The sequence below is a fragment of the Maylandia zebra genome, linkage group LG7, assembly GCF_041146795.1.
Source record: "Maylandia zebra isolate NMK-2024a linkage group LG7, Mzebra_GT3a, whole genome shotgun sequence".
Classification (NCBI taxonomy): Eukaryota; Metazoa; Chordata; class Actinopteri; order Cichliformes; family Cichlidae; genus Maylandia; species Maylandia zebra.
The window spans coordinates 28,347,287-28,374,840 of record NC_135173.1 but is presented as its reverse complement, the minus strand read 5'-3'; the positions used below and the strand labels follow the sequence as shown (position 1 = coordinate 28,374,840).

Sequence of the window (27,554 nt, the reverse complement as noted above, 5' to 3'; positions counted from 1 at the left end):
CCGCAATTTACGGAAAGAGCTGTCTCTATTATCTGAGGTGGCAGACGTCTTTTAACTCATTCACTGCCATTGACGTCTATAGCCGTCAATTGCAGTGAATGAGTCAATGGGTTTAACTCATTCACTGCCAATGGCTGGCAGAGAATGAGTTAATATCTGTCAGACAATGCTCAGGATTTTCCTACAACCTGTTGTGGCTAGTGCTATATCCTCTATGCCAGGGGTTGGCAACCCTGGGCATGTGTGCCACAGCTGGCATGCAAAGGGTTAACTGATGGCACGACCATAGCTGGACTGGCCATCAGGCATACCGGGCATTTACCCGGGGGGCCCATCGTGATTTTTTGTTTTTACGGGCCGATGTTTTTTGTTTTTTTTGTAACGTACAAACAATGAAAGATAACTCAGTTGTTTGGTGGTGGCTATGGTGGATCTTTCACAGAGGCCAGCAGGTGGATGAGGGAAAGGGGAGGCAGGAGGAGAGCCCTGAGGCAGCCGCCGGTCCGAGTGTCAGGTGAACTAAACTTCAGGTAAGAAGTTATGACCTGCAGTCTATCTGTGTCAGATATAAACCAAGTTTAGCTGGAGTTTATTTTTGTTGTGCTGACTTTTTACAGTCAGTTACAATAACTCATATCGCGTACTAGCTAGCATGACAGAGTTTCTATACAGCTGGGTGGGTGCTATGATGTTACTGATGTTGAACTTTATTTTAGTCACAAGGTTAGTTATTAGAGTTGCCAACCTTTCTGTAAAAAACGGAATCGTCCCGTATTCAGAGAAAATATTACGCGTTTCGTATTGAGGTGAGAAGGAACACAGTTTGTCCCGGACTTCAAGACACAAAGCTGGAGTTATTCTGTGTCTTTGCTGCACAGCTGCCTCGTCTTCTCTCATCCTCTCCCCCTCTCTCTCCTGTTGCTACTTCAATCATGACACTGATCAGTGATCAGCTGATCGGCTTTTCTGTCTTGTTTTTTTTTAATCACCCACTTTGCGCTAGAAAGAGGAAACTGCCGGATGCTAAACAACAGCAGCACGTTTAAGCTTGATCAGTTGTTGTCAGAATTTATTTAATATTAATTTCTAGTATCAGCTGATGTTTGCTGGAGCCACAGCTGTAAAAGCTGCTGGTCATGATACCGGTTTGGTTATCTGGTGAGAGGGAAACATGAAGATGAAACCAGGAGATGTCCTTACTGAATCATCAGAGCTGTGATGGAGAAACAGGTTTACCTTTTAGGTGACATGAATGAGTTGAAGGGAAGTTATGAACTCTTTCTGAGAGACAAATAACACCAGGATCTGTTTCTAAGTAGCTGACAGCTGGTAACTGTGCAGGGGCGGGTCTAGCAAAGTTTTGCCAGGTAGGGCATTAACAGGGAAAGGGGGGCACAAAGAAATACGTTTCTTTCTTATTCTCATTTAAAATGTCTAGCTTTTAATAAATGATGATCAGAATCTTACAACCAAAGTTTTCGTGATGATGATGTAAAATGTATAGAAATCACACATATACCAACAAGACTACATCACTGTCACAACAGTGTTTGTTTTCATTCAAAGGCTTTATGGCTTTTCCTATAATACCTGGTGGGCCGGTCTCTAGTCAAAATGCCCGGGCCGATTTTTTGTCCCAGTCCTGGGCACGACACGCAGTGAATTAATCTGAGAGGGTGCATTAAAAAAAATAAATGGCGGTGCACATCGCAAATTAGCTCGCATAGACACATTAGTTGTGCTGCTTCTTAATGATGGTATCTTAGCTAACAACCCCAACTACCAGATTCAACTTGTAATTGGCTAAAAATAACTTAGCCTACCGGTGAGAGGGACGTTGCTAGCTGGCAGTTTTTTCAAGCGATGTTGAAATTTCCACATTCCGACACTTCAAATGCTTCAGGAGCTGTTTGCTCAGCGCAGCATCAGCACCACGGAAATACACGGATACAGCCAAAGACTTGAGACAGAATTCACAATGCGTTTTCAGGACTTTCAGGTGTATGGACCAATGTTTTCTTTTCTGATCAAACCAGAAAGCTTTAATGAGCAGCTGGATTTGACTCGCATTAACTAGCTGGACACAGAGGACATCGAAATGCAGCTGATTGAACTGAAAAGCTCGACTCTGTGGGTCAAGATTTGCAGAACTACGAACACAGCTGGAATCTACAGCTGTGCATGTTCATGGAGCTGCATTTTCACCTGCTGTGCATCACTACCTAACAAGTTTAACTGTCTTCAGAACATTGCAGAGGCCCTATTGACAGTATTTGGCTCTACATGTCTGTGTGAGCAGATTTTCTCTCACATGACTGTCCTCAGGTAGCCGTCTGAATGGTGGACACTCAGTGACCTATTTCTCTGAGTGGGAGACCAGAGATCACATTAACATGTGTATCCCTGTATTAACAAACATGCCATATTGGCCCAGTTTATTTTTCTTATCATTATTGTGAGGAGACCATAAATAGCATTTGCACTTTCTGTTGTATTTGCTGTTATGGAGTTCTTGTTATGGATAAAAATTGTCTTTTTGTGTTTCAAAATAGCTGATAACTATTCGATGATAGCTGCCAACATCTGCAAACAAATACATTTGTATAAAGTTGTTCTATATAGTGTGTAACTGTTAATATAGAGCATTATTAAATTTATTACTAATGCAATCATATTGACTTCTGAGGAAATTGTAGATGGCACTCATCATCAGAAAGGTTGCCGACCCCTGCTCTATGCTGTTGCAATGCTGGGGAAGCAGGTTGAGGGGTCACAGATGCCAACAGACTCATTAAACTGATCCACAAGGCCACTAGCATTGTGCGGATGGAGCTAGGGTTTCACAAGATGATGTCATAGAGGTGGATGTTGTACAAGATAAGGACAATGCTAGACAAAGAGACTAAGATGACCTAAATGTGCATCACAGCGTCATAGGAAATAATTTCTGCCTGTAGAAATACACGCCCATAATAGGTGAGTGTACTTCCTTTTTACCTTGACTGTGTTCAACTAAATCTTTTGTCTCCTTTCAACCATAGTGTTTGTTCTGGCCTCATCTCTCTGTGCTCTCCTTCTTTCCCTCACCCCCCAACTGGTTTCAGCAAATGGCTGCCCCTCCCCGAGCTTGTGTTCTGCTTGGGGATTGTGTCACTGGGGTTTTTCTGCCATTACAGGTCTTTGCATCAGACTGTTGTGAGGAACTGTCAGCTACATAAAAGTGAACTGAATTCATTAATTCCAGTTGTATTTAGTAGTAAACCATTTTTTAACGTTAAGACCAACCGTTTCAGATTTAATTTCGAGCTGTTAGATTAAATAAAATTATACTTAACAAACCTTGCTTAAAATTAGACGTATGAATATGGGCTACGTAAAACTGAGAAAGGTCAAACTTTGGGAAGAAATTGGGGTTGAAAAGAATCAATCTGTTATGTCCAGCAACACTACATTTATGTTTGCATGATAGGCTGTTGGGTCCTGTGTTCCAGTTGAATGGGTGTTAGGTGGCTTGTACTAACCCCTATTCTTGTCTCTTCCATGTGGGGACCGATCGCGTGGAGGCCCTCGCTCCTTGCGAGGGTGATTTGGTGTGGGTGAGCGTGAGCTGGCAGAGGATACTGGGCTGGCCAGGTCGGCATACATGTCATCTGAGTCTGCACTGCGTACAGAGCTGCTGCTGGATGACGCTGATGACACAGACGACACGCTGCTCACACTAAGTGATCTGCAACAAGAATTGACAGGTTGCCCCGTGAATACACAAAACACCATACCCAAACACAAAATACAAAGCTTGAACAACAACTGTCATACCTGGATTTTCTGTAGGATTTTCCAAGAGAGGCAGAGCATGAAAGCAAGAGAAGAGAAAATATAAATTACTGAAATATAAATTACTGATATTAGGTTGCATTGCGAGTAAATACAGATCAATAAGGGCCAAGGCAACAGATAAATAAGATATGATAGTAATAATAGTACTCAACTCTTAACTGGCAAAATGCAGTACTCAGGACAATGACTGTGAATAAGTACCTGGATTTCCTGGATCCAGAGTGTGATCTTGAGAGGGTGTTGGATGAGGATCTAGATCTGGAGCTGGAACCAGTATAACTGCTACCACTTTCACTAATACTCCCACTCATAGTTCTCCTGCAGCACATACAGAGACAGAGCTAAGAATGCAAAAAGGTTTTGTTTTTTTCTAAATAAACGAAAACCAGAGTAAGACAGGAATTTATTCAGTAGCTTTCACACAAGCAGATCATCACCAAAAAAAGAAACCTGAAGGAGAGTACATGCTAGTACATCTAATTTATTATTGACAAATGTTCTCTTGTTAATGTTCATTCTGGGAGACTTATCAAGTCACCACCCTCATTATCATCAAATAAATCATTGCTCATTGATGTATTTTTCTAACTAACATGCTGGATAATCATATTTGCAAATGATGTCAGTGTAGCTGCTGTCAATCGAAGCTCCCAAAATGAAGACCAAAAGTAATTTTTCAATGAGATTTTAAGGATTTCTGTGAGCAAGTTTTAACATTTTTGTGCGCAGAGTTAGGATGGAATGGCACAATGTACAGTGCGAGCTGAAATGATCAGAACTGATTATAATGCAGAAGTCTAAGCCCATTTTAAAGGAAAATAGCTTTTAGTGTGACTGTTTTTAATGTTGCTAATAAGGGTTATAGAAAGCAGACTAATCCTCTAGAACAGGGATGTCAAACTCATTTTACACCATGGGCCACAGTTTGATCTCAACTGGGCTGGACCAGTGAAAACTTTTATGAAGAAGTTGAACTACACATATAATCCCTGAGATATCTAATATACGAAAAAGTGCAATTTCAACAGTACATCTCAGTTTTTCAACATGATAAAGAAATGCTGTTTTTTAAGATAAATGAAAGAAACCTGTCAGTGACTCTTTGGACTTAGATTGTAATAAATAAATGTGTAAAATTCCAGTGAAGGTTCTGGTAGTTTATTCTTGTAATGATAAAACAAAGGTTCTGTTAATTCACATAGAATTTCCTTGTGTTAATATTATTATTACTTTACAACAAACAAAAATGTATGAATGACCATTAACAAGGTCTTTATCAGTAGGAAAAGCTGTAAAACCTGTGAAAATGGAGTCAAGGTTATAATTGGCCATTTTTGACATTTATATTTCACCTTTAAAAACTGTTGCCTCGCCTTGTTTGCTGTCACTCTTTTCAGCACAACCTCATAGCTGACTTTTTAGGGGTTTTTTTTTTCTTCTTTCATTTTGACATACTGTTTTAGCACAATGGACATAACATCAACAAAAATGTATCAGTTGGAACATGAGTTCTTTCTGAGCTAAATAGGTGGACACAATTATCTTGCTACTATCTCCCTACTAAAAGTCAACACTGGACAATGTTTGGCTCTTAAACAGCAAATCTTATTCCTCTGCATCACTTTTTCCCTCGTCAAATAAAACCAAAATGCTGTAAAATGCAGTGCAAGTACGGCTGCAGTTACTGATTACGTTTTGTGAGCGTGTTCTACTGATTATTCCATTGATTAATTGGATAAGAAATACTTCCTAAATAATAGTAATAACAATAAATAGTATTCATATAAATAATATATTCAATATTATTTAATATTCGATAATGAGCAATAATAGATATTCACCAGAGAAAAGTCATAGGTCTTTCAAAATGAACTGGTCATTGCTTTGTATTTTAGAAATTGAGTGAGCATTTTAGAAATTAAAAGATTTTAAAGACAAAGGCAAAAAAAAAGAAAAAGAAAAGCGCACATGCAATTTAAACTAACGCATTAAAAAAATTGCCTATGCTCTGTCTTTAATTGGAGGTAAAAAGAGTTTTGACAGTATCACATCTCCTGGATGAGGTGGATTTGGTGTATGCTTGGCACCACTTTACTTGTGTGGGTAAGGAGGCGACCACACGCCACATGACCGGAGAGCAGCAGCCGAGTCCTTCCCATACAGTAGGATACAATATGAGACCACCTTTAGCTTTTCTGTTCCATAAATACACTACTTAAAGCGTAGTCACTTACAAGTGATACAAGCAAAAATGAAGTGGTGGAGTCATAGCAAATGCTGTATGGTACAGTCTGTACAAGACGTCTTTGTGACAATTTTGGTAATTAGATTCTAGTAATGCCTTTTTAGTCCTGTACTGAGAACCAGTTAGTGAATATCTGTGAGTATAGCCCCTTTTCCATTAGTACGGATTGACTCGCCATAGTTTTCGGGGGTTTCCATTAGGTTATAGTACCAGGTTCTAAAATGGTGCGTGCTTGGCAGGGTTTCAAAGCGATCCAAGAAAGTAAAACGTGACGTCGTCCTCCAATGTAGAGCACCCCTTGCTGCACTCCACAGCATACACCATGTTGATTACTTTATGTTTGGGAATTTTGTCCTTAGAATGAAGTGGTTTTTGTCTGAAGGTGTGGCTGGGTCTAAAGTACACTGGGACGTCGTGCTTGGAGAGGATTTTCCCGAGTTTCACTGATTAACCTGTTACATATAAGGGATGACAATGTTATTCTGTTTGTCATTCTTTTTCTCCCATTTGCCAATTTGATGAAAGCACAAGTGGGATAACCACATTTTTTAAAGACCTTTCTTCACATCTCTGTGTTCCTCTTCTCTTCCTTCTGCATTAGAGCAAATGTTTTCTGCCCGGTGTTGTAGGGACCTGATTACTCCAAGTTTGAGTTCCAGCAGGTGGTGGGAGTCAAAGAGTGGGCACTATTCTGTGTGTGTGTGTGTGTGTGTGTGCGCGTGTGTGTGTGTGTGTGTGTGGGGTGTGGGGGGGGGGGGGGGGGGGGGGGGGGGTTTGTGTAAACTTCAATGTTGAGGCTTCCAATCTCCTCAATGTGCACAGCACAGTCCAGAAATGTCAAACTATTATCCTTTGTATCTTCCCTGGTGAACTTTATATTTCTATCCAATGAGTTGATGTGAGCAGCGAGGGTTTCTGCTTCTTGGGTTTTGATTATGACCCAGGTGTCATCCATGTGTCTGTACCGGTGACTAGCCTTATTCTGTATTTTACTCAGCCAACTTGATAGTCAAGCTTGCTAGCCTTAGCCAATACTGTAGAACGACACTAAATATAAAACGAAAAAGGTAAATAATAAAAATAAAAGATAAGATAATTCAGAACCCCTGAAACTAATCTTTTATATACAGTTTAATCTAAATTTAAACATCTAGGTGACCAGTCACGCCCATCTATACTCTTTTTAATACTGCAAGTTTAAGTTTAAACCATCGTGTTGAAGAGGCAGACAAAAAATTACACCCCTAGTTACATCATATATATATCGGTTCATCAGAGTGAAGTTAAAGGAAGGGAAGTAAACATAATAACAAGCGCCTGAACTGGTTTTCCTGGATTATTTCCACATGTAACTCAATCAGCCCACAAACTTGCACCCACACACCCACACACACACACACACACACACACACACACACACACACACACACACACACACACACGAAAACAGCCTTGCACACACAGACTGTTCTTCCCTGCCCTTTTACTCTTCTTCCGCTTTGGCTGATGTTGCTCTCTCACACACTCTCATAAACAAACACAAACATAAGCGTACAAAAGAGAGGTTTTTCCTCAAACTATGTACCCACTCACTCGCCCACGTGTGAGCTCTATGGTCTTCCCCCAAAGTGGAATACATCTGCATTATCACTTACATTACAAAAATATGCAAATAAGAACACAGTTCTCCTTACTGCAAATGAAACTTTTAAACAACGCCGTTCACTGTTTGTGCACTTCCTTGAAAACGTGAGCAAAATAGACATGGTGGGCCAACATGCTGCCATCCACCTACACACACATGGAGAACATCCAAAATGTTTTATGCTCACTTGAGAATTTGGCAGGAGCCACACATTTAAGTAAGTAACAGAATGACAAATCTAAGTACCATAAGAGTTCTGGAAGGGCCTGAGGATTAATAACTAAGACTAAGAACTAAGAGTTCTTTTTTGTTGAACTGTTGCAGTCAGACTTCACTTAACATACAATTTCTTCTTCTTTTGACTGACATCTTTAGGGGCTGTCACAGTACATCATCTGCTTCTGTCTCTCTCTTTGTTCTGTGTGAAATAAAGAATAATATGGGCTACTCTTGTTTATGTTTGTGCTTTTGCTGGTCATTTCCTTTTGCACCCCCAAAAAAGAAAAAAGAGAGTAAAACAACAGACTTCAGAAAAAAAACATTGAAATACCTGGAACAGAGTATTAGCTCTTTGGTTTTTGTTTTTTCTTTGCCTTTCTTCCTTGTCATAGTGAACTCTGTCACATTTTTTCCTGTTCAAGCCAACTTTTCATCTAATCATCATTTAACCTAACACAACTGAGACTGCTCTGTTAGCTTCATGAAGGACATGTTATGTGTGTCACAACTGAACCATCCTTTCCCAATTCCCAAAGAAAAGTATAGCAACACAGATTCCAAGCTGTGTTTAAATTTTAACATCAACAGATTAATGCAGTCCTCTTATTTTATGCTGATTCATTGACATTGCATTGCCTCATAAATGTCTTGTATCTAGTTAAATGTCAAACCAAATTAGGTGTGCAGACAACTTTTCCTGATTCTTGAAATAGCTTAAATTCCTTTTTCAATGTCATCTTTTTTATTTATTTATTCATTCATTCTAAATAAGAAGCAAAATCCACAACAGGCCCTCCATGGGTTTGTATCCAGGAGCCTCTTGCTACAAAACAACACTAGTAACTTCTCCTAAAGCCAATAATCTTGTAATAGATCATGTCAAATGTATAAGTGTATAACCATTTTTGTGAATTTCTGTGTCCTGTAAAACAAAACAAGCTTTAAGATGAGATGCTTACCTTCGAGGAGGATGCTGCTGTCGCTCCTTCCGCCTGCCTTCCCTCAAGTTGACAGGTTTTCCAGGTTCCCTGGGTGGCAGGGGTTTGACTGCTCCACCAGCTCCTGCACCTCCAGCATCTCGTGGATTGTTAGGAGGCTTTCCTCCATCTGGCAAGGGTTTGGATGGTCTGGACTGCAGTCCCGAAGGCATAGAAGGGCTGGAAGCTTTTTTCATGGGAGGCCTGTCCCTGCGAGGAGGGGGCATGGCATCCTGCTTCAGTGGTATGCTAGGGAAGGAAAAGGGATCTTATAGGTATACAGACAGTAATGGCAGGCATGTGATAGTAGCTAGTAGTGGTGCAACGGATGAAAAATCTCACGGTTCGGATTGGATAACAGTTTTAAGTCACAGATCGGATCAATTTCGGATCAGCAAAAATAGAAAAAAAAGACAAAAATTCGACTTGCCATTTATTTATTTAAGTATTTTTTGCTTATTAAAAAACATTCAACTGAAGACTCATTCCACGCACTTATATAAAAACAAATTAAGGTGCAATATGGACATTATGGACCATGCTGGGCAGCCTCTGCATCCTCTGCACACAGCCATAAAGTCTGTTTAGGGAAAGGTTGCTTCTCCCAAAGTCAAGAACCAGCAGACTTAAAAAGTCCTTTGTCCCACAGGCCATCAAACTGTCTAACTCCTCGCTGGAGGGGAGAGGGAGGGGAAACGGGGACAAAGGAGGGGGGAAAAAGTAGCTGTAGTGCCTTTTCACTGTGCAATAGTTTTTGTTAATATCCAACGGTGTAATAGACTCACAATACTTGAAATGTGCCGTTCCCTTGTATTCTTATTCCTATTTATTGTATTTATGCCTTTTGTGTTCTCTGTATTTATATATGTGTATATATGGTATATTTCTGCTCACATTCTGCAACTTCTGTCGGTGCTGTGCTACTGGAAACTGAATTTCCCAGAGGAAACCACCCGAGGGATAAATAAAGTTTCATTTAATTTAATGTAATCTATAGGGCAGTACAGGGCTTGTACCTACCACTCCGCTGTGATATAACGAGCGGTCACGGTCACGTGGCTTTCCGTTGCCCTGGAGGTCCACCCATTTGTAGTTAGAGCAACAGAAGATGCCTGGGACAGTGCAGCCATAACTTTAAACTTCTCCTGCTCATACCTGCTTGGAACGATCTTGTCGCTGAAGTGGACGCGCAACGAGATATCATAGTGTGGCTCAAGCACGTTCATCACAGTTTAAACCCCTTGTTTTGCACAACGGAATACGGCCTCCCGTCTGCAGCTAAACACCCCAATAGCCCAGTCGGATTGGGCAGCAAAGGGCTGCTTAAATGCCGCAAACTCCTGTACTCCGCTACTTGGACCGCTGACCATAACTACCGCTCGACAGACTGACCACGCGCACCACACACATACTTTTTTTTTTCTTTTTCGAATCTTCGGATCACGTGCGTGCCGAACCGTGGACTGGGATCGGTTCGGAATTCGGATCAATCGTGATCCGTTGCACCACTAGTAGCTAGCATGCAACTATCCAACTATGGGTGGCTGTAGCTCAGGTGGCAGAGCAGGTCAGCCACTAATCAGAAGGTCGGTGGTTCGATCCCAGGCTGCATCCTGGCTGCATGCCCAAATATCCTTGGGCAAGATACTAACCCCGTGTTTGCCTACTGGTGGTGGTCAGAGGGCCCGGTGGCGCCTCTGTCAGCGCGCCCCAGGGCAGCTGTGGCTACAATGTAGCTTGCTATCGCCAGTGTGTGAATGTGTGCGTGAATGGGTGAATGACTGAATGTAGTGTAAAGCGCTTTGGGGTCCTATGGACTAGAAAAGCGCTATACAAATGCAGGCCATTTACCATTTACCAGGCCATCCCATCGAATCGAATCCAACTTTCTGTATAATCCACTTTAAAACAGCCAGCACAGGACCAAAGCTCTGTACAGTAAATAAGTTGAGAACAGTAGATAAAACGAAACAAAAAAAACCCCAAAACTAAATAAAACAACTAAAAGAAAAATAAACTAAGAAAAACAACATCTCACAAGGTGTCAAAGGCCAGGGTGAAGAGACGGATTTTCAGAAGTGATTTTAAAAACAGGCAGAGAAGAGGCCTGTATAGAGGCAGTTTGGGAACTGCTACAGCAAAAGCAGAGTCTCTGAGTTTACGCTCAGTCCTGGGTACATTCAGGAACAGTTAATCAGCTAACCTGAGAGAGCGCATGGGTGTATAAGTCAGTAGCAGCTCAGAGAGATAAGATGGGGCTAGGCCATGGAGGGCTTTAAAATAACTTTAAAATGAATCCTAAAAGGAATGGGCAGCCAGTGAAGTGAAGCTAAAATAGGGGAAATGTGCTCAGACTTTAAAGTGCCAGTTAAAAGACGAGCTGCAGCATTTTGCACCCTCCGTAGATGAGTAATGGATGAAGCACTGACCCCTATATAAAGTCTGTTACAGTAATCCAGCTGAGTGGTAACAAAGTTGTGAATAACTGTCTCAAAGTGCTGCCGTGAAAGATTTGGTTTTATTTTAGCCAATTGCCTGAGCTGAAAGACGCACGATTTTATGACTGCCTTAATCTAACTGTTAAGCTTAAAGTTCAGAGTCCACTTTGACCCCGAGCTTTGTGACAGTTGGCTCATTATACTGGGCCAAGGAATCTAAAGACACATTGAAGGTCTCAGTGGGGCTACCAAAAAGCATAATCTTAGTGTTTTTGTCATTGAATTTTAAAGTTACAAGACACCCAAGCTTTAATGTCATCAAGACACTGAAGTCATGGCTGTATAGAATGTGTGCCTTTTTTCTTTACATAGATCTGACAGGCATCAGCATAAAAGTGAAAAGCAACGCTGTATTTGCTCAGTATAAAACCAAGACGGAGCACATACAAAGAAAAGAGGAGGGGGCCTAGAACTGAGCCCTGTGGGTCACCACAGAAGAGAGAAGCAGAGGAGGACACATGGTTACAGAGACTGACACAAAAAGTCTGCTCCAACAGTAGGACCTGAACCACTCCAGTGCTGTGCCTCTAATGCCCACTGCATTGCACAGCATAGGAATGCAACCTTGCAGCTACCGATCAACAAGAAGCCCTTCAAGTGCAAACCTCCGCCAAAGCAGCTCACTCTCTGCTCAGGATTTACATTGAAACTTTTAAAAATTTTAATATTTACCCTTTGGCTACAACAGGCTGAAGGTCTGCTTTGTTCTTAGCGTTCCTCAGTGCTGCTGGACTTGGTGAGGGAGATGTGGAGAAAGACTGAGACCTATAAATTAGATCAGATCAGATCACTCAAATGCACAAAACAATGCGATTCATAGTCAGTTGCTTGTTTTCAATTTTAGAAATTCTCGAGTGGCTTGACATATCTTAGCAGAATGTGTCAAAAAATGGTGTTGGAGAGCAGAAACACATTAAAAACACAAACACACTATAAGATTTATGTACCTAGAGTGGCTGCCGCTGAAGGAGCTGCGTTGGGACGAGTGGCTGGAGTAGGAGCTGAATGAGGAGGAACGGCTGCGGGAACGGGACGATCCGGAGCCTGTATAGGATGAAGAGCGGGACGAGGACCTGAAACGCACATGGAATAAACCCAATTAAAATTCTGAATGGGCTACTGAAGAATTATCAAGCAATTCCTTTCTACCTTCTACACTAAAACAAAAAGTAACCAGAACAGGACGAAGGTTGTTTTTGGCTCTCAGTGCACTCCATTTGTGTAACTTCCCCCCTGAGGGTACTGAGGGGTGAAAGTATGAGACGCAAATGACCATTCCTGCAGTTAATGGGTCGCTTCTCTGCAGCTGTGACCTCACTGAGGAGAGTGAACACAAGGAAAGCGGCGGGGCCAGACGGCATCACCGGCCGTCTGCTGCGCTGCTGTGCTGACCAGCTAGCAGGTGTGTTCACTTACATCTTCAACGAGTCCCTGGCGAAGTCTGTGGTCCCCACATGCTTCAAAAGATCCACCATCATCCCTGTGCCCAAGAACAGCAAACCCTCATCCCTGAACAATTACCGGCCAGTTGCACTGACCTCGGTAGTAATGAAGGTGTTTGAGAGGCTGCTGAAGAACATCATCTCCTCCTCCTTCCCAGACACCACAGATCCGCTGCAGTTCGCCTACAGATCCAACAGATCCACAGAGGATGCCATCGCCCACGTCCTACACACCACTCTCAGCCACGTGGACAAAAAACAGGGTAACTATGTGCGAATGCTGTTTGTTGATTACAGTTCAGCGTTTAACACAATAGTGCCCTGCAGACTGTTCACAAAGCTGAGGGATCTGGGACTTAACAGCCGTCTGTGTGCATGGGTGTTGGACTTCCTCACCGGCAGAACTCAGGTGGTGAGGGTGGGCAGGTGCTTCTCCAACAGCATCACCATCAACACAGGAGCACCTCAGGGATGTGTCCTCTCGCCACTGCTCTACTCCCTCTACACTTCAGACTGTGTGGCCACCCATGGCTCCAACACCATTGTGAAGTTTGCTGACGACACAGTGGTGTTGGGTGCCATCTCCAACAACGATGAGGCGGCCTACATGGATGAAGTGAAGAATCTGGCATCGTGGTGCCAGGACAACCACCTCCAGCTGAACGTCAGCAAGACCAAGGAGCTGGTGGTGGACTTCAGAAGGGGTCAGCACAGAGACTACAAGCCCATTATCATCAATGGAGCTCCAGTGGAGAGGGTGCAGTCCTTCAAGTATCTTGGTGTCCACATCTCCTCAGACCTGACATGGGCTGCCCACATTCAGGTCCAGACCAAAAAGGCTAGGCAGCGCCTGTATCACCTACGACAACTGAGGAAGTTCAGGGTCTCTCCAAAGATCCTCAGGATTTTCTATACAGGCGCTGTGGAGAGCATCCTCACACAGAACATGACATCGTGGTTCGGGAACAGCTGTGTGAAGGACCAAAAAGCTCTCCAGAGAGTGATCCGTACAGCAGAACGCTGCTGCAGGATTGCTCTCCCCCCGCTTCAGGACACCTACACCAGGAGATGCCGGACTAGAGCAGCGCAGATACTGAAGGACCCGTCCCATCCAGGCAACAAACTGTTCCAACTTCTGCAATCTGGTAGAAGGTTCCGCATCTTCCGGGCAAGGACAGAGAGACTCAAGAGGAGCTTCTATCCCCAAGCCATCTGTGCCCTAAACACACACACCCGCCCTCTCACATCATCTATAATTGACTGAGACAGGACTCTCTTCCAGACACTCTAAACCAAGGCACAATGTACATTTCAATTCCTTTAATTTTAAATATGTTTATATTGTCTATCCTGTAAAATAGTCAGATGTCTATTCATATTAATGTACAGAATTCACCTGCTTGCTGCTACTACTGCACATTCACCCAGTGTGTGTGTGTGTATATATATATATATATACATATATATATATATATATATATATATATATATATATATATATATATATATATATATATATATATATACATATATATATATATATATTTATAATGTTCTTCCTCTACACCCCCCCCAATTTTTGCACATGTCGAGGAGCGTGTCAGGCTACATTTCACTGTGTGTTATACTTGTATAACTATGCATGTGACAAATAGAGAACCTTGAACTAGGGCTGGGCCATATTATACCGTTCACGGTAATACCGGTATAATGTTAGGCAACGATAGGAAAATGAAATATCGCGATAGAATATGAGTAAAACGCGCATGCGCAGTGCCTTTGTTTTCATACGCACATGGCCGATTGTTGAGTGAAACAGATGAACCAGAATTGGTTTGTAAAAATGGTGCAACTTCAGAATCAGAATCAGAATACTTTATTGATCCCTGGGGGAAATTATTTTTTGTTACAGTGCTCCATTTTAAACCAACATTAAGACAAGACAGACAATACGCTAACTAAGAATAGTACAATATATACATATATATACATACATACATACATAAGTCACTCATAAATAAATAGTTGGAAAAGAAACATGTGTAGTTGTAGCAGCAAACAGTGTGTTAAGTGGATGCGTTGTACAGGGAGATGGCCACAGGCAGGAATGATTTCCTGTGTCGTTCAGTGGTGCTTTTCGGTAATCTCAGTCTCTCACTGAACGAGCTCCTGTGACTGACCAACATGTCATGGAGTGGGTGGGAGGTGTTATCCAACATTGTCTTTATCTTGGACAGCATCCGCCTCTCCGACACCACCTTGAGGGAGTCCAGCTCCATCCCCACAACATTGCTGGCCTTACGGATCAGTTTATTAAGTCTGTTGGCATCTGCGACCCTCAGCCTGCTCCCCCAGCATGCAACAGCATAGAGGATCGCACTGGCCACCACAGACTCATAGAAAATCCTCAGCATTTTCTGGCAGATGTTGAAGGACCTCAGTCGCCTCAAAAAATAGAGACGACTCTGGCCCTTCCTGTAAAGTGCTGTGGTGTTTTTAGCCCAGTCCAGTTTATTGTCAATGTGTACTCCAAGGTATTTATAGTCCTCCACAATGTCAACACTGACCCCCTGGATTGAAACAGGGGTCAAGTGTTTCCTGGTCTTCCTGAAGTCCACGATCAGTTCCTTGGTCTTTGCCACGTTGAGCTGCAGATGATTCTGCTCACACCACGTGACAAAGGAGTCGACCACAGCCCGGTACTCTGTCTCATCATCCCTGCTGATGCATCCAACCACCGCAGAGTCATCAGAAAACTTCTGAAGATGGCATGTCTCTGTGCAGTGGCTGAAGTCTGTGGTGTAGAGGGTGAAGAGGAAGGGGGAGAGGACAGTCCCCTGTGGTGCCCCTGTGTTGCTAATCACCTTGTCAGACACACACTGTGGGAGACGTACATATTGTGGTCTTCCTGTCAGGTAATCAACAATCCAGGACACCAGAGAAGCATCCACCCATTCAGTGATGTGGAACTGGTTTGGTGTTTGTCCGTCAGATACACGACAAAGCACATTTCTTTGCAGAACATGCAAGCGGCCGTCGGACTAAGATGCCCTTAAATCTGGGAGTAATCTGCGTCCTAAACTCCGTATCTTTCAGGTCAAACGAACACTGCAGCATCACTAAGAGTTAAAAACTGTCTAAATTCTTTCATCTTTAATAAAACGATCAGCATTGCTGCTTTACCAGGTGTAACTATGAAGTTTAACTTCCAGGCATCCATGAAAACAAAATGTATTAGAAGCTAGCAGGAAGCTAGCGGAAGCTAGCTCGCTAGTTTCGCTAGTTTCGCTAGTTACCTAAGCATGATATAGCATGTTCTGACTGAGAGATTTCTGAAAAAAATCAAACGTACAGCTCTGCTATCACTTCCAACATAAATGAAGATAGGAAACTAAACAGCAGTGACGTTTGTAGGGTTACTGAAGTTGGGCTAGCTGGTATATAATTATGTGCTACGTGATCGCTAGCGACACAGCTATGTTAGCATAACATAAACAGTGAAGCTGGAGGACAAACACTAACACTTTTCCACTTATAAAAGTTAACGCTAAGGTTCCTCATGGTTAGAGACAAATGCAATCGCATGGCAGGATGCTGTAAACGGACCAATCTTCAGTCAGGAGAACAACTGAGATAATCCATCCACAATACGAGGTTAGTCATTAATATACTGCAACAACATGGGAATAGAGCAGCTGCCAGAGAATTCAACATTAATGAATCAATGGTACAGAAGTGGAGGAAGCAAGAAGAATGAGTTTAATAAAGTTTGATTTATCTGACTGCTTTGTTTCGCTTAATGTGCCTTATAATCCCGTGCACCTTATGGTCCGAAAAATACATACTGCACACTGCAGTTTAATGTTGCAAAGCACCTCTTTTTAACTTCAGTGGATATTATACATGGTTATGCTCAGGATATGTCAGCACATTTCTACTGGAAATGCCTTTTGGTTAAACTTTCAGCAAGGAATATGCATTTGCACTGTTACATTTTTATAAAGCTTTAATGTACATAAAAACCAGCTTCTTGTTTAAGTGAAAATAAATGGAAGGTTGTCTTTTTGCGCTAGTAATGTTGTGGAGTTGTATTTTGTCTCGCATCAATTATATCGTCAGTTATATCGTTATCGCAAATTTTCAAATATATATCGTGATAAATATTTTTGGCCATATCGCCCTGCTCTACCTTGAACCTTGAACCCTGACATCTCAGTCGTGGGGCTCTCCGGCCTTGGAGGAGCCCGACAACTCTCGCTGCAGGAGTACCTCTCGGGGCAGTATCATCCAGGGTGACACTGACCACAGATGCATCCCTGTCAGGTTGGGGTGCAACTATGATGGGCAGAGCAGTGAATGGCATTTGGTCACAGAGACTGGCTCTGAATCACATAAATGTGCTGGAGCTCCGCGCGGTGCTCCTAGCCTTACGGCATTTTCTGCCATATCTCAGGGGACGACATGTTTTTGTGAAAACAGACAACTCCACTGTAGTTGCTTATATCAACCGCCAGGGCGGTACCTGTTCCCGGCAGCTACACAGGTTAGCCAGGAAAATAATTGTGTGGAGCAGCACACGGCTCCTCTCCCTTCGAGCAACTCACGTGTCAGGAATTCTGAATGGGGGGGCGGACCTCCTGTCCAGAGGGAATCCACTGTTCGGAGAATGGAAGTTTCACCCACAGGTGGTGGAGCAGATTTGGCAGAGATACGGCCGGACTGCTGTAGATCTCTTCGCCTCGCAAGAAAACACTCAGTGCCCTCTGTTTTTCTCACTGTCAGACGTAGATGCGCCACTGGGCATGGATGTGCTGGCCCATCCATGGCCAAACACACTGCTGTATGCTTCTCCTCCCTTCAGCCTGATCTTCCCAACACTGATCAGAGTGAGTGATCAGGGGCTGTCACTGATTTTAATAGCTCCACGGTGGCCATTCAAACAGGTGCATGGGGAGATATACGATCCCCATCCAGACCAGGAGGCTCTCTGGGCCTGGCCTGTGAAAGGTGGAATTTGAAGGCAGCAGGCATGCCTCCGAAGGTTATTGAAACCATTCCGAATGCCAGAGCCTCCTCCACTCGTTCCATTTAAAACAGTAAATGGCGGGTTTTTGAAGAGTGGTGCCATGAAAAGCAGATAATCCCTTTCCAGCGTTCAGTGGTGGAGCTGTTGTGTTTTCTTCAGGACTTGCTGGACAAAAGGAGAGCTTTTTCTACCATAAAGGTCTATTTGGCAGCTATTTCAGCCTGCCACGTGGGGTTTGGTGATAAACCTGCTGGTCAGCACCCTCTTATATGTTGCTTCATGAGGGAGGCACGTCAAACGCTCCAAGTCACTAGACCACTGGTCCCTTTATGGGATCTGTCAGTCGTTTTAGATGCCCTCTTTAGATGCCCTCTTCCACCACCCCTTTGAGCCTATCGGGGCAGTGGGGTTGAAGTTTCTATCTCTTAAAACCGCTCTGCTGTTGGCTGTAACCACAGCCAAGCGAGTTAGTGAATTAAAGGCTCTGTCTATTCACCCCTCTTGTCTACAGCTGACCCCGTGACTCACTAAAGCGTGTCTAAGGCCTAACCCAGCCTTTGTCCCTAAGGTGTTGGAAACTGGATAACACCTTTCATTATTAGGCTCCATGTTAAGCCTAATATGGAGAAGTCCCTACCTTGAGGAGTTGGACACAGAGATTGAAGAGCCTGATGGTCGATGACGCCGGCGGCCCCGTGGGGGCGAGCCCGGTGCTGGACGTCTCCTGGGGGATTTGGACCGTCGCCATGGGTCCTTCCACTCATCTGGTCGTCTCATGATTGGAACAACCTCCTTCTTTGATGGGGGCTCAATCGGCCTGCTGACAAAATTGAAAAGTTGAAATCCAATTGAATTTTTTATATATATACACCTTATATAACTATAATCTTAATGAAAAAGAAAAGTTTTAAGCCAAATCTTGCAAGTAGGGACTGTGTCTGTCTCCCAAATCCAAAATGAAGGTCGTTCTACAGAAGAGCTGCCCTGAAAGCTAAGGGCTCTGTCTTAGGAACTACAAGTAAGCCTGCAGTCTGACAGTGAAGTGCTCTGGTTGGGGTGAGGTATTTAAAATAAGATGCGGCCTGATTATTCAAAACCTTGTATGTGAGGAGAAGAATTTTAAAAAAGATTCTGGAATTAACAGAAAACCAACGAATAAAAGCAAGTATGCGAGAAATAGGATCTCTCTTTCTAGTCCCTGCAGCATTTTGGATCAACTAAAGGCTTTCAAAGAGCCGAAAATTAATAAATTACAATAGTTGAGCATGGAAGTAATACATGCATGAAGGCATTCAGGGGGTCACGTGACCAAGACAACAGCTTAATAGAGAAGCTCTGGGAACCATGGTCTACATTTTTAAAAACAACCCTTACAAACTGTCAATCTGTATAAGGACACAGTATGTCAAAAACCTACAGCAGCTAGGCATCCCACAAAGGGAAATGCCAGTGTTCAAAACAGGTTCTGTGTTCAGTGTGTGCGAGTGCTTGAATGTATAATGTATGTGTAAATTTGTGGTTTTTGTTTGTTTTGTTGGGGGGTTTTTTGTGCACAATCTAAAAGACACCAGGATAATATAATAACAACATATAGCGAGGACCAAACAGGAAAGTTTCATTGTTAATATAATGAGCTGGAATGTCAGCGCAAAGAGAAAACTAAATGAAACAAGTATTCAATAGAATACAAGACTTTAAATCTAAGATGATCTTAAATGCGATAAATGCATCTGACCACATCAGACATAAAATTGCTGACTAAATGTTTATTTCACATTTGTCTTAACAGTTAGGCAAGAGGGGTTGCCATCCCTATACACTAGTCAATGTAACTCCGCATGGGAGTTACATTGTCATTCAAGTTAATATCCTCTCACAAAAATAAATTATATGTCTATCTGTGTGTAGCCCATTGATGACAACCCGTTTTTTTGAGAGAATATTTTTAACTGTCTGCTTTAGAAGGAATCTACACTGTAGGAAGGGACTTTAACTTTACTCAGTAATGGACAGATCCACCCGGACTGACAAAACATGCAAAAAGAAAGAAAGAAAGTGCCATTCATGCGCTATTTTTTTTTTAAATATCCAAAGAGTTACAATCCCAAGTCAAAAAATGCTTCTATATTAGATGTAGTATTGTGATTAGTGATCATGCTGCAATCTCTATGCAAGTTCAATGAGATGGAGACTGCAAACAATTTTGTTAACGGATCAAATTTTTGGTGAATTTGTAGAAAGATGCATAGACAAATACTATGAAAGAAATGAATCTGAAAACAAAGCAAGTATTATGTGGAAGGCTTTTAAAGCCCATTCTTATCCTTAGTCAGCTGTCAATGTTGCCCACTCTGGTTCCTGGAAGACAATAAACATTGGTTGCTGTTTCTTTCTATCTACTTTATTTTTATTTTTTGAGAGAAACCATTCATAAAAGCCAGACTAAACAAATCCTTTTTTCGCTTCTTATCTGCTAACCTGTTGTGCATCAGACATGTAATAATGGCTGAATAAAGCGTAAAATATACCCTGTTACTGTTTTGACAAGTCATTAATGTGACCTGCACATTATTGTGTGTATGCTGTATTTATTCAAAGCATGAGATGTAGAGGTTTAATCTAAACGTTCCAATTAGTAGGGAACATGCTCTAACTCCTCAGTCACAGCTCTTATGAAAACATTTAGTCAAGAAATTGATATGGACATGAGAATTATATTAGGAATTAAAAAGCTAATAATTATAAAAAAAATAGTGAAAAGAATAACATGTCATAATTTCAATATTTATCATCTCCCATTATGTTCTTGTTAAAACGCACATTTGTGTTTTTGTTTAGCTTATCTGTGTACGCAATTGAGTTAAAAATTGTATACATAACGTCTTATTTTATAGTGTAACCTTCATGTGTTTTATCTAAAGCACACTCTGTGGATTTACATGCTAATTATATTGACAGGATTCTTTCACTGTCTTTTTAAAGATTCACTAGCTTAGCTTGTAGCCAACTCGCAAGCAGCATGGCCTCTTCACCTGTCCTTGCTGCACTTTCCTGCTCAGTGTGCCAAATATCCTGAGCAGCCAGAAAAACTGGAGAGCTGGGTGACGGTAGGGATGAAGTACCGTCCTAAACAGAAGCCTACAGTACACCACCAACCTCTTCATGTGTCTGAGGGAAATTGAAAACAGCTGGCTAAGGGGCAAATGTAAAATCTGTAAAATTATAATTCACATTGACAATAATGACACCCGGTAATTTGAATCGGACACCAAAATTGATATTGAATGGCTGAGTAACTATATCAGTTAAAGTCTAACGAGCTTGGAAAGAAAAAGCGTCTGGACGTCTGTTTCTTGAAGATGCCTCACCTCTCATCCAAGAAGCTTCTTCAGTTCTAAGAGCAACTGGTGGAGAGTCCCAGATTTTTAAGCCCTATTGAGAGTGTCCTGGACCCCCTATTGATCCTCTGCCTAATTCCACTTAGCCAAGGTCCGAAAACGGATGCCTTGATGATGACATTTTATTACAGCAATTCGAGGATGCTGAAGGTATTACAGGTACTGCACTGCTGTGGTTTGTATCATATCTATCTAATAGACTCCAATGGGTTCATGTAAATGGAGAGTCCTCTTCACAAACTAAGGTTAATTATTGAGTTCCACAGGGTTCTGTGGTAGGAACAATTCTATTTACATTATACATGCTTCCCATAAGCCCCTTTTCGGTTTTCCCTGATGATGATGAAAAAGAAACATTTTGATCCAACACCTTCAAAGCCCTTTGGACCTCCATGTCATCCAGAGAAGAAAAGCTGAAGGGTTAAACCGCAGATTCAGTTTAAATGGCTGCAGAGAGAGCATGCTGCTCATTAAGCGTTATAAATCTAAAAGAAAAATTCAAATAGATACCCTGAAGAAAGAAAATGTTCATTACAGCAGTTAATACAGCTAACATTAAAATGTTCGTGGCAGTTTAACATTTCGATAACTGTTCAATACTGACATGTGAAGTTATTTCAGTGGAAACACAAAGACACCGCAGATGATACTTATTTGCAACAGTATCAGTAGCTAGTCAAGTTAATTTTTAATATTAATTAGTGTCTGAGAATTTAGTTTTTCACGGCCCTAGTTTAGCAGAGAGTTATCTGTTTCACGTTCACTTTTTAATTATCATTTTAAATTGTTTTACTCTGACTCTGAAATGTTTATTATTACCAGATTAATTAACTGATTTGTTGACTAAGCATTGGGAATGATAACTGGTACACTTATACTTACTGCAACTTAAATTTATTAACTAATTTTTTTTCTTCTCTTCAGTTTTACTACTGTAATTTGAATACTGTGATAAAGCAACAGTTAGGATATGAGCATGCTTTCCTACATTAGTCACTGAGGTCATAAAACAAGCTCTGCTAGAGTGAGATAAAAAGCTGCTAAATGCGTTCAGACATTCAGGTGCAATGAGCTAACTTCCTCCTCATAAATGACCGAAAGAAAGTGGAAAAATGTCACTGGTACATCATAAAGTATTTTTAAAAATGTACAAAAGGTCACGCTTGATGAATGACGGATGAACAATGTCCTAGAATAACAATTTTGTCCTTGTATTTTTAGAACTAGTACTTATTACCTAAGAACATTGTCAAAGCTGATTGATTAAGTTGAAAGAGCAGAACTAAAAATCAAAATCGGCTTATTAACAGCAAAGAGCACAACTCAAAATCATTTCCCAAAACAGACCTGGGAATTTTTTCCCTTCTTTAGATTAAAACGGGTATGATGCAAACAACACTTCAATCATCACTCGATGGAGCTCAAAAATTTCTCCATTATGACATAAAGATGATCATTTTTCCACCAAACAAAACAGAGGAACCCAGTGTTTTCACACAACAATATTGATGTATGATATTAGTATTTATTATTCCCTAGCTTACATATCCCTATTTCCCACATTGTTTTGGACAAAGGTATTAAAAAGGTAAAATGACTAACTGTTATCGTTTGTGTAGCCCATTTTACTATTATGTCAGAATCAGAAAAATATTTGCCAATAAACCAAACTTTGTATCAAATGAAAATTTTTACTCTAAAAAATTTATATCAATCCATAAGTAAATAAGTCAAGTATCAACTGTCAAAATATGTCATTTAATTTTGTTTTATATTATGTGTCTCTTAAATAGAGTTAAACACCTCTAATATATTTATATTTACATATATAAGTTTTCATGCGTCGATAAAAAAGATCTTCCATGATGACATCCCTTGACTAGCACAAGACAGCTACAATATTTAAATACATAAGGGATTTTCCCTATGTTAGTTTAGTTTTGTTTAAACACTGCGAAGGTTCCAGTGATCTTCAAGTGTGTATCGTGTAAATATTTGTTGGAGGAAATGAATACTAGTGGATATTCCCACTAAAGGGTAAACAGTATGTTGGCATATAGAACTCCTTAAAAATGCTCACAGGAAACCTTTTGTGATTTATTATTATACTATATGTGTACCCTGCAAACAGTTTGAAGCAGTTACCTAAAATTACATTGGATAAAAATAAAAAAATAATGACTGCAGGTTCTTTGCACTTGCAAGTAAACAAAAGGTACACATCGCCTAGGGAACGAGAAATTCCACTGTGATGTGATGCAAGAGCAATGAAGTCATGTTACGAGATTATAACTCACAAATCTAAAAATAGAACTACAACAAAACACAAGTTATTTTTATCTCAAAATTCTTATCGACTTAATGTTTCCCGTGAGAAAGGATCAAAAAAAGGAAGTTGGGCAATTAAAGCCAGGAAGCCCATGGTGTACACCAGGGGTGCTCAATACGTCGATCGCGATCGACCAGTCGATCGCAAAGGTAGTATTGGTAGATCGCATGGCATTAAAAAAATAGATGCCAGCCTATCATCCATCCCGTCACTTGATTGATACAGGGAAGCCAATCAGATGACATCGGATTTTTTTCTGACGCTTAGGTCGCTGCGCATGTGCAAACAGCGGCGCGAAGTGTAGTAAAACTGACAAGCTAGTCAGCGAGTTAACTCCAATTTTTAGCTCTCGGTTTTTTCTAAACCTAAGAAAGGGTTAAAAATGAGTGAGGGAGCTGGACCAAGTAAGAAGACAAAAACGTATCACTTTCATACGGAATGGGAGGAAGACTTTTTTTTCACGATGTCATTTTCGAAGTGCGTTTGCCTCATCTGCCAGGCTGCCATCGCAATGCCAAAGAAGGGAAATGTGGAGCGGCATTTTCGAACTGTTCACGGAAAATACGACACTACATTCCCGCCGAAAAGCGAGCTAAGAAAGAAAAAGGTGAAGGAACTAAAATCCCAGTTGTCCGGACAGCAGTCATTTTTCACACAACAAACTTCAAAAGCGAAAGCCGCCACCGAAGCATCGTTCCGGGTGAGTCACATCATCGTTAAAAACAAGAAGTCTTTTCAAGATGGAGAGATGGTAAAAGAGGCATTCGTTGAAGCAGCTGACTCATTGTTCCGAGACTTTAAAAATAAGGCAGAAATAACATCTTCGATCAAAGCTCTCCAGCTGTCAAGAAGTACAGTTACACGGCGCTGTGAAGCCATGGCGGAGGATTTAACCCAGCAACTTTGGAAGGACATCGGAGATTGCCAGTGTTTCTCACTGCAGTTGGACGAATCTACGGACGTGAGTGACACAGCCCAGGTGTGCATTTTCATTCGTATGGTGTTTACTGATATCACTGCAAAAGAAGAGCTATTAACAGTCCTGCCCATGAAAGAACAGACGCGAGGAGAGGACATATTTCAGTCGTTCAAAAACTTTATCGAGAAAACCCAGCTCCCAGTGTACAAATTGGTGTCTATTACCACAGATGGAGCACCCGCAATGGTTGGCCGCTTGAATGGATTTATTGCCAAGTGCAGGCAGGACGATGCTTTCCCGGACTTCCTAAATTACCATTGCATAATCCACCAACAAGCGTTATGCGCTAAAATGCTCAACATGAAGGAGATCATGAATGTTGCAACGAAGATCGCCTGTTCTATTCGCGCCAGATCTCTTCAAAGACGGTTATTTCGTGCACATCTGGAGAAGGCTGACTGCGACCACTCTGAGTTGTTGCTACACACTGACGTGAGGTGGCTTAGTCGAGGGAAATTCCTGCAAAGATTTCGAGAGCTCTGTCCGGAGATTAAGGAGTTTTTCCGTGTAGCTGGACAAGCAGAATACATGCAACTTAATGACGGTCAGTGGCTGTTAGACTTGGCATTTTTAACCGATCTGACAAACATGTTGAATGACCTTAATCTACAGCTGCAAGGAAAAGACAAAACAGTGATCAACATGATCAGCTCAGTTAATGCTTTCAAACGAAAGATGCAACATCTCTCTTTAAAGCTGCAGCGCCATGATTTGATAAACTTTCAAAACCTGGCGTCAGAGCTGGAGATGCAGGGGATGGCCTGTTTGCAACTTGACAGTGCACGCTACACAGAGCAGATTGACAATTGTCTGTCAGAGTTTGACAAACGCTTTCAAGACTTTTCTTTGCTCGAGCCAGTCGCTACCTTCATGTGCTATCCTTTTCGGGAAGATGCTGATGTCGATTCACTCGCATCAAAAATTGCAAAACTATTTCACCTGAACTCTTCTGGAGTGGAAGATGAGATTTTGACACTACAAGCCGACATTGAGCTGAAGTCCAGAGATCATGGACAGTTCTGGAACTTACTCACAGAAGTAAAGTACCCCAACATGAGGAAATGTGCTGCCTCTTTGACTGCATTATTCGGCTCCACTTATTTATGTGAGTCATCATTTTCCCACATGAACATCATTAAGTCCAAGTACCGTTCCACCATGACTGATGAACATTTGGAAGTGTGTTTGAGGCTGGCCGTCAGCAGCTACTGTCCGGACTATGCATCCCTGGCTGATTCAATTCAGTGCAAGTCATCAGAGTAAACTCAGGTAATGACAAAAAATTTACATTGTTAATTGTGTTGTGAAATATTGGATATTGCGGTTATGCATGTATATACATTGTAGATATAAAGAATCCTCAATATATTTATAAATAAGTATATGTTTTGGATTTTTGTAGTGGGTAGATCATGTTGACTTGGTCATTTTATAAGTAGCTCACATGCGGAAAAAGTGTGAGCACCCCTGGTGTACACCAAAGGTTATGGGATATTTCCAGAACTTTATAAGTGTAATTAATCAGATCTAAAAAGTCTTCTGGAAAGCACAAGCCAGATTAGATTTCCAGTTTCATTAATTAATTTGATTCTACGGCTATTTACTTACATATTACTTATTGCTTATTACTACTCCCAAATTTCCCTTTGTGGGACAATTAAAGGATTATTCTAATTACTTGTACATCTGTGATCTTTTTAAATTTGTACTTGTAATTTGTACTACTCTTTTGTAATTTTCATGTTTGCATGTTAAAAAGGCAGAAGGCAATAATCTCACTGAAAGTCATGGCATTAAGAATGGGAGTTGTAGAACACGTTTTTGTCTATTGTTTTTACAAGAATGGTTTGCCTTTATCCGGTTTATCCAGATGAGTAACCTCAGACTTAAGAATTAAGATGGTTAACAAAAAGAGAAGGCAACTAGACATGCCTTTTTATTAAAACAGTTGCTGTTACAGAATAGATAGTACAAATATGCTTGGCAAAAGAGCTAAAAGGCTAGTTCTGTGGTTTTATTTATGGTATGGTTTGTCTGTTAACTTATTATTAACTGTCTTTATATGCGAGGAATAGTTTTGCGTTAAATCTATGGTCTGGCAACCCTAAGTTGAATTAGTGAAGGAGATACAAGAAAAGAAAGAAGGAAATAAAAGTCCCATGATTTACTCGTTTTCTCAACCATGATAAAGTGAAAGCAGCTCTTTGAACATGTTGATGTTGTTGAGATTCCAGGACACAGAAAGGTCATCATTATTGCTTTTGAGGCTGATGAGGAGACTTCCATAATTTCAAAACTAGAGACTATGAGTGGGGAAAAACAACACACACACACACACACACACACACACACACACACACACACACACACACACACACACACACACACACACACACACACACACACACACACAAAATAGTAATTTCATAATAACAAAGTAGTCTTTGTAATTTTTCTTCCTTCTGTCACCTCTGCCTTAGCTGATGTAACAAAAACAAACAAACAAATAAAACAAAAACAAAACAAAAAAACCCAAGATGAACTGGGAGTTGCTAGTACAATAATTTTCCATTGGTAACATCTCTCCACTGTGACTTACAAATAAAAATAATCTTACCAATCATTCTTTAATGAGTCATTACGATGATCATTGTGAGGAGTCCCCTTACTAAATGTTTTGGATGTTTTAATGTGCTGTGTGCACATTGTTGATATTATTACAGTGTCATGTTTACTTTAACAACGCACAACATTGTATACTTTTAGACAATATTTCCAGGGAAACACCAACAGTGCTACGAAATCATGTACTCATTAATTAAAAGTGTCCCAAATGAGGAGCAGAAAAGAAAAAAAAGACAACATAAACTACTACTACTACTAATAATAATAATATTGGGATATTAAAGAGATGTAGAAAAAAGATCAAGTTGCAGTTGAAATATATGAATTCATTATT

At 41.1% G+C, this 27,554-nt stretch overlaps 1 protein-coding gene across 1 annotated transcript in view; it reads right to left on the bottom strand.

Moving 5' to 3' along the window:
- The window catches only part of zc3h18 (zinc finger CCCH-type containing 18), a 60,675-nt gene that overhangs the window by 7,366 nt on the left and 25,755 nt on the right, over positions 1-27,554 (bottom strand). The window contains exons 10-15 of the mRNA XM_076886179.1: positions 18,527-18,709; positions 12,369-12,494; positions 12,094-12,186; positions 8,906-9,172; positions 4,039-4,155; positions 3,522-3,727 (exon numbers count right to left, since the gene is read on the bottom strand). Of these exons, the coding sequence (XP_076742294.1) occupies positions 3,522-3,727; positions 4,039-4,155; positions 8,906-9,172; positions 12,094-12,186; positions 12,369-12,494; positions 18,527-18,709 (992 nt within the window). The remainder of the gene's footprint in view (positions 1-3,521; positions 3,728-4,038; positions 4,156-8,905; positions 9,173-12,093; positions 12,187-12,368; positions 12,495-18,526; positions 18,710-27,554) is intronic.